Source organism: Lycium barbarum, chromosome 3 (genome assembly GCF_019175385.1).
Source record: "Lycium barbarum isolate Lr01 chromosome 3, ASM1917538v2, whole genome shotgun sequence".
Classification (NCBI taxonomy): domain Eukaryota; kingdom Viridiplantae; phylum Streptophyta; class Magnoliopsida; order Solanales; family Solanaceae; genus Lycium; species Lycium barbarum.
In genome coordinates this window covers 142,227,158-142,242,029 of record NC_083339.1, presented here as the reverse complement: position 1 = coordinate 142,242,029, position 14,872 = coordinate 142,227,158, and the positions used below count along the sequence as shown (strand labels likewise).

Below are 14,872 nucleotides of genomic sequence, written 5' to 3'. Positions count from 1 at the left end.
ACTGAAGACAAATATTGAACCAAATCTAAGGATGATGATACAAATTTAAAAGATTAATGAATGACAAATATTGCGTCCTCAAATTAATTGAATCAAGTTTAAGAATGAAGTAAATGAAAAAAGAAAATCAGTGAATTACAATAAGATTAAGAAATCTCAAAAGTGGAATAAATAAAATTTGCTAGGAGGACAAAGATAGTATATCAAATTAACTCCTAACAATTGTTGTGTCAGATTAATTGAATTAAGTCTAAGAATGAGATAAATGAAAAAGAATTCACTGAATTACAAATAAGAATAAGAAATCTCAAAAATTGAATAAATAAAATTTTGCACCGAAAAAGATAGTATAAAATTAACTCGTTAGAAAATTAGTTCACAGATTATGAAATAATGAATGTATACCAAAAGGATCATCATAATGACAAATTCATAGCAAAATAGAGCAAAGTGAATATTTATTTTTTAATACATACTATTTACATAAAATTACCTTAACCAAAGTTTCCAATTTAATTAAATATATTAAAGTAGAGTAATGAAACCAAAACACTATTATCATTACATGATCTGAATGAACAATAAAAGCTAGTGCAGTATTAATTAGAAAATTAGTACTTATTTGTAGTGTCATTTGTGATTTAATATTCTTTATGATAACCGCAAATTCATATTCTAATTGTTTCTGAGCTAGTTTGGATGTTGTAAAAGAACTTCGAAGTGATGCCTGTATAAAAGAGATTCTGCCGAATTTTCAGAGTGAAAAATTATACAGAATGTGTATAACATCACTCAACTAATTTGACAACTGATAAAAGAAGATGACAATGTTTGCTTATTAGAAGAATGACTAAATATCCCTAAAGTTATTAATGAATGAATAAAAAATGACTAATCCCTGATATCGTATTTGACTTCTGTTTTTTCTTGGTACTGGACTACTGGTTGTAAAATAATATCAATACAAATAGATAGTATCAAATGTCTTATTACGGGTTACGCTCATAGTCCTGTTAACTCGGGTGAAAACAGTTCATGTGGCATATAATTTTAATTTCTGCAAATAAGACAAAATCATACACTCTTTATTTAGTGTTTTCCAAATAATAAATAAAAGTAATATAGGAAATCACTCTATGGAAAATTTAAACTAGAAACCGGAACAAATATTAATAATTGATCAACATTTGAAGTCACCAGTAATAAAGCAAAGCCTAAATCCTGAGACTTCGCATTATACATATATTTGGAGTAAAAACAAAAGTAACCTCATCCCTTTGCACCTCTTCAGTTTCTGCAGCATCTCAAACTAATTTACTATAACATACTATGTACAACTAATCTACTTCCTAATTCTGTAAGCTGTGCAAAGAATTAAAGAGAAGAAACTAAGGCCTAAAAATAATTGAACAAGTGGATTATGCATCTTGAAGCAGCCAACTCAACATCCTTTGTAACTTGGCACTCATGTAGTATATCATTTCTTGGATCCAATTTGCCGCACATATTATAGCAAGCTGTTTTCCGAGATAACTTAAACCGTCATTGCTTTGAAGATAAAACATCACCCTGTGGGACGTGGAAACTTTACCTCCGAGTGACCTTTGCGCTGCTGCTATCTATTTGAAACTTTCAGGAGGGCAAGAATCTCCACGTCATCAAGGGCTAATTCTGAGACAAGGTGAGATGGGGTTTTGCCTTCAAGATCAGCAATGCGTGGGTTGCCCCCCCTGTTCAAAAGAAATCCTATTGGTCAAACAAGGTTGATTTAAAGCATACGAATGATAGTATGATACAGCTGTAGCTAGTTATACAGGACAAGATGATCTTGGTCATTAGTCTGATGGTTCAAACATAATCAGAACTAGGTTCATTATTGATCCAAAAACATGTAAATTCCCTCCCAAATTTAAGCCGAGTATCACTTACCAAAAAGTTGGTAAGTGCAAGTCTAATGTAGTTCCAAAAAGAGGTGGAGGAATTAGCAGTGAGCTTAAAAACAAAGAATTACCTTGCAAGTAACAGTTTGACAATTGCAGTTCTTCCTCTCATAACACTATGATGAAGTGGGGTCTGACCTCGTGAATCACAAGCATTTATGTTGGCACCATGCTGCAGAAGCAGCTCCACCATGCCAATATCAGCAGTTTGGCAGGCTAGATGAAGTAAGGAACAGCCATCAAGAAATTCATCAATGCAATGCTCTTCACTTTCACTTTGTGGGTCAAAAGAGCTTGAACTAGTACTGCCTAAAGAGAAATGTTATAATCAGGTTTTGTTTGAATCTGAACAAGTCTCTAGATTTTGAGACGTACCAGGTGATGCTTCTTCACCATGGACTGCATTAACATCGGCTTGGTAGACAACAATGAGACGATATACAGCTTTCTTGTCATTTGCACGGACACCTTCCCACAACTGTTCTGCAACCGAAAGGAGGTGTGTAGTGTCCTTCACCTTGTGAATGAAACGTTTTTCTGCGTACTGCAACCAAAATCAGACATAGCAAGCATACATTAAACTGAATTTAACCAGAAAAGCTATAGAGATGTGAATTATTTAGAAAGAGTTCTTTCAGTAACCACGTGCGGACTATTTGCACATATGGAAGCACCAATAGTAATATATATTTGCGCACAAAAATGCCACAGAAGGCCTCTATAGACTGCTGAGAGCTTCAGATGGGCAAGATTGAAGAGATGGCAAAGGAACCAGCTTAACTATTCGGAGAAGTACCTTTGCATGAATGAATTTCTCCTTTACTGAAATATGATCAGCATAACTGGGTTTGCCAAAGAACTCTTTGTGTTTTTCAGACTCGAAAAACCTACAGCAAAAATATTGGAATCCTCAACTATGAACTATGACAAAACCAGTTAATCATGCTCAAATGTCAAATCTTACCGCATTGGTATTTCATCAGCCTGAAACGTTTTTCTTGCATGCAACAGCTCCTCCCAAACAGAATTCACAAACACATTACCCAGTGCCTCGAAGAGCGTTATGACTGAAGGCTCCCACACTTTAACATCAAGTTTCAAAGATCTTACCTGCATTCAAAGTTGAAAGCTCTAAGATGACTTCAGAAAAGGAAAATTCATCTTTTGCATGATCATCTATCAAAGCTCTATAAACTATTCTTTTAAAGCAATTGAAGTGGTTAACAAAGGACAAACTATTCCCAGTCTAAACAAGAAAAGGGAAAATGGACAGAGGACTGCATTGTCATTCAGCAAAATGATTCCCTTGTCTCATTTTATGGCCTTTTTCTTCGGACATGCTGCAGAAAGTTAACACAAAATGCAGTTAAGGTCTTTTTTTGTCACTTTCACTTACCCTGGTTAACTGATATTCATATTTCGTACACAAGTTATGTCATTTAGATCATAACTTAATTTGCGGCTTGCGCTAAATACAACTAAGACAAAAAAACTGGAGATCCAAACTTTCTTCTTTTGCCAAGTGTAACTTAGGAGAAAATAAATGAATAAATATAAACGAAAGTAAAATTAAATGAAGAAAGACTTTACAATGATGACAAGGTTGAGAATAATCAAGTAAAACCCTCAGAAGTTTAAACACAATAAGATCAGACTTCATTTAGTATTTTAATTGCCACCGCAAGCTCACTCGTCACCTATCTTTTCATGTATCTAGGTACTTCAAAAATTTCAGCAGCAAAAGAAGAGTTCCAATCTGGCATCAAGGGATTGGGCAGTTACAGATGAGGTATATTATTTTCCTTGGTCCTTCATATCTGCAAAAGCTCTTACCCCGTTTCTTCTTTTGGAATGGGTCTCCTTTAATTTTTCCACAGAAAGAGTATAGACAGACTCGTAGAATCTCTAACAGACAATTACACAAGATATGCATGGTTCCATTTTATCCCCATATGAAATGAGAGAGATTTAAGAAGGTTAAGTTTCTGATTATGCATACAGAATGAAACTTAGGTGCAAAATGTAAGTAATTTGACTTGCCTTGGATATATGTACACCAAAGTTCCGGTGAACACCAGAACATTCAATGCATATAAGAATTCCAAGATTTAAAGACGCCCATTCTGGTCCAGGAGCACCACAATCAGCACATTTATCATTCCCAGGTATCCTTTTTAGTGCTTCAACTGGTTTCTCTCTTTTCGTGCTGAGGATGTGCACTGTACTTTTGGATGGCCGTATGAAAGATCTTCCAGTAAGATCCTTCCCAGATGTGTACTCTTCCGTTGCCCTTTGATCATGATCAATTGGACTTCCTATGGAACTACTTTCGCTAGTGGGACTACCAGAGAAATGCTGATCACCAAATATCATATTATCAGATATAAGGAACACAAAGAAGGAAAGGAAGACTTACATACTTATTTTGTAGTTTACCCTTTCAGGTGTATGGGAACTTAGCAACGAAGTAATAACTCCTGTTATTTTTTCTATCCAGTCCATTTGCTCCGCTGCACTCTCTGCCTGAATAGCCAAAAGATATATCTTTACTAAAAGGTTATTTTTAATTAGACGTCTCTGATGATCCTCAGGATTTTACCTGCAAAGTATAATTCTTTGTTGGTGAAATTATTCTGAAGCAAAATCTCAGATCAGACTGATCTGCATCCGCTTTTATCGTTGATGTCAGTAAGTTCACTGTGTGACGTGCAACAGTTTTTTCCTCATGTACACCCCCATGATAATGAGAAGAAAGCCAACGACTCAGCAGTCCTGATCCCGGTTCTGGGGAAGAACATCTGTTTGAAAGGAGTGGGCTGCCAGAACCCTGAAACTGCATTCTCCACATTTGAGCAAGCATATATAATATAATAGCTAGAAGAACTTGCGAAAACATTTAATTCGATGACTTACAGACGGTCTGCTCAATTGTTTTCGATAGTAGTACAGCATTCCTCTGCTATCTAGAACAAAGAATCTTCTCTTCCAGTCACCTCTTATATTAGAAGAACGCTTGGACAGGTATCCTTGTTTTATAGTTTGTACCTAAACTATTGAAATCTTAGCTAAAGAAATGAAAGGTAGATTTTTTTTCATAAAGGAATACTGAATATTGTAAGCAGTAAGAGAGAGTTATTTGCTACATACCTTTCCTTCAGCAGCAGATTGCATGACTGCTTCTATAAGTTTGTGAGAACTCCTGGAAAAAGGTTGTGTGACATCACCATTTGGAGACCCATTGAACGAACGTCTCCTTTCTTGATCTATTTTCCTTTTATACTCTTGCATCCTCTCATTGAGAGCTGCCTGCTCATACAAGGAGCTTTCTCGAGCTTTTTGCGAATAAGCCAAGACCTGTAACAGAACCACGGACCTCAAAACCTCTCAAGACATATAAACATTATTAAAAGATGCCATAAGCATACAATGAAAATTAGTAGTATATCACTGAAGTAAAATTCCACGTATGCTACACAAGTACAGTGCAATAGTAGATGTACGAATAAATGGATCCGACAGACGAAACTCTTGAACTATTACAAAAGAACTTTATCATCCAGACAACAAAAAGAAGACGCAAACTAAAAATCGAGTTAGCTATTAATGATTGAGAAACTAAATTGCCTCATCTGCCTATCTGGTAATCCTGGGTTGGCAAGGGACTTGGAATTCATGTAGTTATCTCCTGAATTTACAAGCTCATGCTTGGACCCTTTAAAGCTTCAATGCCCAAACCCATTTAATTAGCAGGTGGGCAACGTTGCAAATCCAATTCAAGCATCAAAAATTGATACTTCTTAGAATTTAAGGTTCGGAGAACGCCTGGGTTAATGACTTCCACTTTATGCACTCTTCCCTACGTTTTAAAATGCAGTTCGACAGTCACAAAATTGGTAAAAATTCTAAATCCATTTTTTTTCCTGAAAGGTTTAAAAGAAAACTACACATGCATGCAATTTACCGTGTATCGTGTTAATACCTACAAAATCAAATAAACTACACACGCATGCAATATTTTTGAAGGGAAGGTTGATGCTATATAGAAGATCAAATTCAGATGTTTATGGCTTTTTGGTGCAACTTACAGGATGTCAAAGATGAAAATAGCATGATAGAATTCATAGGTTCTCTACAGGAAGGAATCCATCCTTTTTGTTTTTTGCACTGGGAACATTCAGAAAAAATTGCTTCATAACTAATATCTAACCTGGTTGATATAAGGCTCCATTTGATGCAAAAGTTCATACCCCTGTGCATCACGTAATATCTCAAATTCAGCATGATGCACATATTAATAACAACAAGTGTAAGATTTCACCATTTTAAAACCGGTTTTCCACTCAAAAAGAAAAAGGTAAAGGACCTGTTTGAAATACCGAAGATGAGCGTCCATCGTACTGCCAACAGCTTCCAAAAGTTCATACTTCTTTTTGGCCTCAACCGCAGAAAGAGCTCCGACCTGAACTTATGAAATCAAAAATTAAATTATATTGCATCACTATTTGGTACCAACTGCCAAAGAATTGTGCATACCAGATTAAAGCGGGCTTGCTCAAAGGTCAACCTTGCATTGTAAAGTTCCTGGAATGACTCTACCAAATTAGATTTTGCATACCAAAGAAACTACCTGATCAATAAACAACATAAAAGGATAGTGTTTATGGATTTTAAGAAGAACCAATGTTTGTTACCTCCTCAATGGCTGCAGCTATATCCATCCTAGTACTTTTCCTCAATGACAAAAACTTCTCCCGAACCTGGATGATAAAAGCAATCATTTTAAAGTACATCAAAATAACAAACCAAGTACCATCACGTTAGCGTTCGAACTGTTTCAACTTACTTTTCAGAGGGCTACAACTCAACAAATGTGGAAATGAATTTAGGACATAGAAGCAAGATGTGGAAAACCCATCCTGTGTCAGTTTCGAGAAGTAAATACCTAAAAACTCTGTTTCTTCAAATTGTAACTCTAAAAGGGTTGTACCAAATGTGGTCCAAACGGAGCAAACATATATTGATGATTCATATAGTCGAACCAACTTAGTTTGGGGTTTAGAAGTTATCATTGTTGAACCATTTTAGATTAACATCTTACTATACCAAAATTTGTTGCTTAAAATTATTTGAAAAAATAAGGATATGCCAAGGACAACAGGAAAATCTTTTCCAACAGAGAGCAGCACAATAGCTAATTCAAAGTGATACATAAACACGCACAAACATATTTGACCTTCAACAATCAAGGATGTCACTAAAATTACAGTATTTAGGAATACTAACCAAACAGAGAACAGAAAAAAACATCTGTTGGAAAGATGTGATCAATTATTGGCATATTAGGTACATAATATCTTGCTTGCAAGTTTCTTATACTAGCAATTCCCACTTTTTTCACTTGATAATTTATTGATCACTACCTCCCCTATCTTTTTGAAATGGTATTTAGAAGTTCTAAGTTGAGTCCGGCATTTTAAAGAGAAAGTACAATTAGAAAAACAGAAAAATTACGTACAATTTCAACAGAAAGTCACTCCATTACAAGTGTGTGTATTTTACAATTTGAATGGGTAATTATCCAAGAACCTGCAGCTCAACACACAATAGATAAAAGAATTGACTAAAGAGATGTTGTATCCACCTGATCATAAGCAACATTAGCTTTGTCAAAACGCTTCCGAGCTTCCTGAAAGTAATGAAAATTCACATAACATCAAATGCGCAATTTAGATCTTTGAAAGTACACTATGAGTGGTTGAACTACAAAATGAGCAAGAAGAGAGATATGTATATATATTTGGAGCGGAAACTATCTATATGTTGAAACCAGTTGATATTCTTAAAAAATCTGTTGAAGCAACCCCGAAAAGCTAAGAACATTGTAGAGTTCAAGCTAGTTATCTAGAAAGAATAGCGGCATTAAACATAGAAAATAAACCCAAAACAAAGACACCGTCTTTTTCTAATCTTAACTTTTAAGAAACATTTAATAGTTTTCATAGTTCTTTTTCTGTCTGCTCCAGTTTAATTTTTTGATTTTCTTTTTCTATGTATCAATTTGACAAATTCTCAAAACAATATCTGATGGCATCAAGTGTAATCTTTTGAAAATAAAGATTAAACATTTAGGGCTCGTTTGGTTGGAAACAACTTATCCCGGGATTAGTTATTCCACCCTCAAGGTGGGATAAAAAAACACTATAATCCCGGGATAACTAATCCCGGGATTAGTTATCCCGAGTTTTTGTTCCAACCAAACGTGGGATAAGGCGGCACTAAATTTTATCCCAGGACTATTTTTGTTTATCCATCATACCAAATGAGCCCTTAGGAAGTAAGTTACAAATACTACAAATTAGTTTTGTTGTTTAAAACACACACACACATATAATACACTTCTCAGTCTACGCAAGAAAATTGCTGCACCTCGAAAAGTATGAAGCTCTAGTAGCCGTTAAATAGAAAGCAAAAGGCTTTCTACTTTGATCAGGTAAGCTTTTCTGCTCCTCACATGCTTTCTATTACTATCAAGACACAGAGTGTAAGAGTAGAGCCCAAAAAGCTAATAGATAATTGGCTACATTCAAATTTAGGTGAAGGCTTGAAACCTGACAGAATCTTTAGTCAGTGTCAAGACGAAGTTACCTACTGGGTTCCCTAGCATGCATACATTATTGCTCCTTCCTTCGATGACTTCTACAAAACCGAGCCAGCCCCTTCAGTTGCTTTACAGAAACATTTCCTACCCAAAAGGAATCCTTGTCTAAACTTATTTGTTAACTTGGTTTCTGCTTATCTCTATTAACTCGAATAAACCAGCTTCTCCATCACTTAGATCTATTAACTCAAAGATTTGAAGCCAGCTAAGATGTACAAGCTGGAAGAGCTTGCCAATGGTTTGATTTTTCATTTGGTTGAAGCTTGAAGCCTGGTGGAAGCTTTAGCCAATTTTAGCCTACTTGGTTACCATGCATTAGTACCCTATGCCAAAGAGTGTCATTAGAAACTCAACATATTATAACGACTCCAATTTTGTCACTCGCCCAACCAACTAACCATTGGGCAGGTTACGGCAAGTCGGCAACAGAGGTCAAAACACCACCCATATATGCCTGTATTCAAAGCTTACTATGAAGATAATCCTAAAGCTTACTTTGAAGATAATCCTACTCTATTGTTTTTCATACTCTCATAAATAGAACATATAATAATGTGCACAAGCATACGCTTTAGTCCAGGTAGGACGGGTTCTATAAACATCCATCCTGCTGAAAATAAAGTTTATGCAAGTTTGATTAGCTTACATCATTACATGTGAGATCATCTACAAAGTATTTTGACTGACCATTTTTTGTTCATCAAATTTATTTTTCTTTCGGATGCTTCCTTCTATCAGCATCCAGGAAGATGAAATTATATATTGACAAAATAAGGAAAAGTACTTACACCAATGGGCAATGAGAACATCCTAGAAAATGTGCTTCATGAGTAAGAGTTATCTGAAGTACCCAAAAGACTAGATTTTCTAGATCTGTACAAACTTTCTCTACATAAATCTACAAGAGGAAGTAGTGAGTGTACCTTTACATCTTGAAGATCAATGGTTGCCAAATGCAGTAATCGATCATTTAACACACGCTCTACCTAAGCAAGACACAGAAAAGATGCCAGTCAAATGAAATCAACAAGGCAAGGATATTTCAAGGCACACACAATATAAATTAGATGCTGGAATGGAAAAAAAGAAAAAAGTAAAGCAGACTTAAAGTCTAGAAGAGAAATAGTACTCCTAAAATCAAGTTGGCATGAGAAAGTTTGAGCAGATTGGACGTGTCAAGATATCATTAATAAATAAAAGTATCTCATCTTGAACAGCTTGAGCGGTACTCACATAACAGATCATGCTTGCATGTGAGAGAGAGTGTTAAAAATAATTATTGAATTAAAAGTGTCCTCTCTGTAATAGTTTAAACTTTTACATGGTGGTCACTTTTTCTACAATATGATTCTACAACTTTTCCAAACAATTTATGGACCAATACTAGGTTATGGATTACATCCATGCAGATATAATGACTCTCAACAACAAAAATAATTTGATAAACAGCATAATAGTTGAAGTGCAGATATGGGGGAAAAATTGCTACCTGTGATCGAAGAACTTCTTTGTACGTTCCAATTTCTCTCAGAGCGATAGCAAATTTGGCCATTTCAGGGCCTATGAATGCAACTTGCATTTATCAGTATAATTGGGAAAGTAAGACTTTGTTTTCATTCTTTATCGAAAATAAGTGCTGCTTTATGTGGAAACGGAAAAAGAAAAAAAAAAGGAGAATTACAAATAAATGCACTTGAGTTAAATAAGTGCAGCTGAATATGCCAATCTTAGCCATTAACCTTCTAAAGTTTAGCAATTAGTACCCTTCTGACCTCAACTTCACTTGATAAACATGTAATTCCAGTAATCTTTTAACTGTAGAATCTTTAAGCTAAAGTTAAACCTATTTAAACAACAAAAACTTAAAAATTGTCATCTTTTTAATTAATGTTTCTTAAAGTGTTGTCATTTTCTTAAAATGTGATAATGATCTAACAAAGTCTATTTCTAGCAAACTATGTTTGCTTAGATAATTGGTTGTCTGATTGCTACTCCACAAACGGATCTGTGTATTATGTGCCTTTGATTACATTACCAGAAAATCTTCCAATATTGCATTATTTCAAGCATGTTTTTTATAAGGTATATTATTTTCAGGAATGTGTATATTCACAAGACTATATCATAGAAGTTTCACATTATTCCAAACTATTTCTCAATTCCTAGTTATGTGCCACAACTTCTTATGTATTTGACCCTCTTTGGTACTTAAGAGAAGTCAAACTGCACCGGATATTTGATAATCATGATATGGATCATATTCTAGTATGTGTCTGTAAGATAGGCCTTAACATCTGGAGAAAGAATTAGAGAAGAGAAGAAAAAGCAGATCAATAATAGCAAATAATCTGATCTGAAAAGGTAAAGAGAGAATGGAAACCTCCAAATGCAACAGAAATGGGATCATTACGCCCTCCACCAAAGATTTCAAGTGAACTGGCAAAAGCAATGTCTCTATCGTATGCCTCTCCAAGCCCTTCTCTATAAATAATAATCAAGAACAAATGAGCTCATAGCAACATGTTAGTGCATATTTGGATTACCATGGAAATAATTTTATACAGAACTACTTGAGATACTTTCTTTTTGTTTGTTATTCAGTAACATCCTTGAAATGAAGCTTGTATGAATACTAAACACTCCTTCCATAAGCACAACCCATTAACAGTGCAATATACATCTATGGTCAATAATTAGAAGATACAGATATTTTTTACATTATAACAGCCGGTTTAAAGGCAACTGTAGAAAGATACAGTCAGAAAGAAACAACAATGAATTGCCAAGGAACTTCAAGAAATACTGTAACTTAATGAACCATAGTGGCAAAGCAGATTCCAGATGTATAGTAGCTTGTCCTTTGCTTTCATTTCAGACCCACGGTCGAAAGATAAAGCAGGAAAGAAATACCCTTGTCACCTCCAATTTTACATCATAATACTTGCTAATGGACTGCCCTGTGCAATGTTACGTATGATCAGAAATTGTTAGAGCATGATAAATAAACTTACGTGTACTTTCGACATCCTTTATAATACTTTAGACATTTGTCCCTCAAAGTCTCAGAACTTTCCTCCAATGATTGGATCTGTTCCACCAGCACGAACAAAATTTAAGGATCCCAACTCATGGTAAAAGAACATCAACAAAGATAAGCAAATTTACTGAGCATGTGTGCATCTAATGTTTCATGAATACCACTCACATTGTATATATCACATAGAATACCACCTACTTGACCAGCTGTGTATGAGCACACTTACTTTGTGGAGGCGTAATCATGTAAGATATAGTAGCCCTAGATTATATGTCAGTTAACTGTTGGCATATCATCAAACAGATATATAGAATCTTTCATATTGAAGGAGTTGGTGCTACACCTATCATCTAACAATGGATTATACCCATCATAATTTTAGCATTTCACATCTAACAAAATATAATTATATGCTCGTACGAGGAAGAATGCTTAAGCTAAAGCAAATCATCCTTGCATAACTTGTTTCTCCTTCGTTCTTTCTAATACCTTTGATAAACTATCCCAATCCTCATAGTCTTGGAGTTTATTCCAGGCAAACCAGGTTCCTCAAAGCCCAAATACAGTCCAAACAAACTGTCCAATAAAATGCTCAGTCAACAAGTACATGTTCCCAACTTATTATGTTACACTTTTAAGACCATGTAACTTAGAAAAAGTAAATTTCATTAAAAAGAAAAAAGAAAAAGAAAAGCAAAGTGTCTGCATTAATATAAGCGCAAAATAGCTTCTTTTTTTATCTAGATAAATTATTCTCATCTGTCTAATACTCTAATCTTTGGTGGACAGAGTTACGCGATATCTAGGCTGGTGGCCTGTAGTAGGTTTCTGCAAGCTAACCTTGACACCACGTACTCAAAAAAACCTCAAAAGAGTCAAATTGATTATGTATCCTTCATCTGCATCATACTGGAGTTATTTATACCATTAACATGCTCTTTCTTTTTAATGCTGATAACATTCAAATAAAATGACTAATCATCGTGGGCCTACCGCCTAAACGATGGCAACTTTTCTATCAAATGCATTACCAAGTGATCACCAAAAGCCATAACTAAACAAAGGAAGGAGAACAAATAATTAAAAAATATAACGAGAAAGCCTGGGAAATATACGAGTTTGAAATTCTTTACCTGTTGACGAAACATGGGGGAATCGTCGAGCCTGGCGAATAACATCTTTCCTTCTTGCATCTTATTCAAACCAGAATCAATTTCTTGACCCACATTCGAACCCCCAAAAAGAAAAAGAAAAACTCTTATAATCAAGAATCCCAAGAAAGAATGATTCTTGGAAAGAGCAATGGGTGATTAAGAAAATAGGAAGAGAGAGAAGAGAAGAAGATGAAAATAGTAAGGGGAGTTTAATGTTTTGAGATGACCGAAAATGGAGGAAACAAATATTGCTGGACAAATGGGGACCATGGTTGCGATATTTCATGGCTGTCACTAAAATAGTAATACTCTTCAATTCAAGAATTTAACTGTCTATACTATATTGGGCGCCGTGCTTAACACCTTCCATTCTTGGTTGCCCGCCACTACTCTTTTTATATTCTACTAGTAGTACGTACTAAGCTAAAGTACTCTGGAATGTTTTGTCCTCTTATACAGGACTAGATTATATGACTGTACCGCTATTATTAATTTGGTCGTCCATCAAAATAAATATATTTACTAACTACTTGTTAAATATTTAGTGGAAATCATTATTGTTTTGGTCAGGGGACATTTAAACAGCTGGAAATGGCCGGAGTTTTGTAAATAAATAATCTGAGAATTGTAATAAATTTAAGGGCAATTCTAAAACAATTCCCTTATTTACAGCAAATTTGTCAATCACTTTGTAAGTACTTTAGTCTTATTTAAGGAAAATTACTGTCTTGTTGTGGCTTGCTAGAAATTGTAAGAGGCTAGCGGATCGTATTTCCTCGAAAAATTTAGTGTGATTTCTAAATAGATAAATTATATTTTCAAAATAATAAGAATTTGATATTTCATTACACACAAAATAGTACTTAGATGTTTTGATCCTTCAATTCGAACTCAGTCATTCTTTCTAGATAGATTAGTACTTAAATGTACATGTTAACATCTACCAAATAACCAATGGTGTGGTGTAGTGAATGGAGCTATTCCTCCCTTAATCATAAAATTTCGGGTTCGAGCTTTGGATATAAAAAAATTCTTAATAAGGAACGCTATCCCTGTAAATAGGCCCTACCCCGGATATAATCCGACTCTGAATACCGGACTCCTGTCTGGAAACCATAAAAAAAACGTCTACCAAATAAGACAATAATGCAACAAAGATATGTTATGTGCCTTAAGATGTGTACTAGGTTGAATATCCTAGGGTTCAGACATTGGCTGAATGTTAATTTTAGGTTTTATCCCATGTTATTTTGAAGTTGTATCTAGTATTTAAAGTTTGGCTCTATTTGGTATGACCCTTTATTTTATCATCCAGTCGATTATTGTGCCTCAATATATTTACAAAAGAATCGACTAGCTTTGAGTCCGAGTGATATTTCATCCATACCACTGGGGGCCTATCTCACGATAACGCAAAATGCTCACCATACCAATCAAATATCAGCTACTTCACGAGTAGGCCTATTTATCTTGGTTAGTAAGTACTAGCCTCGATTTTCACCAACCTCTAATGCATAATTTACCTCTTTCTAACTATAACACGATCAAATAAGTCTCTAAAGAGCGAGGACATATCGCAACGCTTTCTAAAATACGAACTAGGCTAGGCTAATAAAAAACGGGATTGGTTCTGTTTGAGTTATCTTATGTTGAATTGGCTAAGACTATTGTAGGTCGAGTTGGAACACGTGATATTTGTAATTACAGTTACATTGAGGTGCTAATTCAATCCATTCAAATTACTTACTACATAATTATTACTCTATTCGTTTTAATTCATACAACTTATGAAGTCAAATAACTCTTTCTTAATTATTAAAAGTGGCAATTATTACACATTTTTCTACCGTTGCATAAAATTTATAAAAAATATTAGTAAATAATTACTCCCTCCGTCAAATTTGTGTGACACACTTTTCTTTTTAGTATGTTCCAAAAAAATATTACTTTTTTATAATTAGAAGCAACTTAACTCTAGAGTATTTTGCTCCCCCGCCGTTGACTACTCACAAAATTAATTTTTTGCGCGGATTTCCTTTCTTGTGGGGTGGTCTTTAATTTTTGTCTCTCAGCTGGTCTTTAA

General features: G+C 34.7%; 1 protein-coding gene across 2 annotated transcripts; it reads right to left on the bottom strand.

The window, feature by feature from the left end:
* Positions 1-1,111: 1,111 nt before the first annotated feature.
* Positions 1,112-13,226, bottom strand: LOC132633161 (ADP-ribosylation factor GTPase-activating protein AGD3-like). Of its 2 annotated transcripts, XM_060349391.1 has the most exons (20): positions 12,769-13,220; positions 11,610-11,686; positions 10,979-11,079; positions 10,088-10,158; positions 9,522-9,584; positions 7,582-7,626; positions 6,632-6,697; positions 6,474-6,521; positions 6,304-6,399; positions 6,148-6,189; positions 5,088-5,294; positions 4,854-4,985; positions 4,540-4,773; positions 4,377-4,463; positions 3,981-4,295; positions 2,905-3,050; positions 2,737-2,827; positions 2,316-2,484; positions 2,012-2,249; positions 1,112-1,730 (listed from the first exon to the last, which is right to left on the bottom strand). In XM_060349391.1, the coding sequence occupies exons 1-20, from the start codon at positions 12,826-12,828 to the stop codon at positions 1,616-1,618; spliced, it is 2,403 nt and encodes an 800-aa protein (XP_060205374.1). In that variant the 5' UTR covers positions 12,829-13,220; the 3' UTR covers positions 1,112-1,615. The 2 variants fall into 2 exon arrangements, with proteins under 2 accessions (XP_060205374.1, XP_060205375.1); XM_060349392.1 differs by lacking the exon at positions 1,112-1,730 and having other exon boundaries at positions 2,024-2,245; positions 12,769-13,226.
* Positions 13,227-14,872: the final 1,646 nt, after the last annotated feature.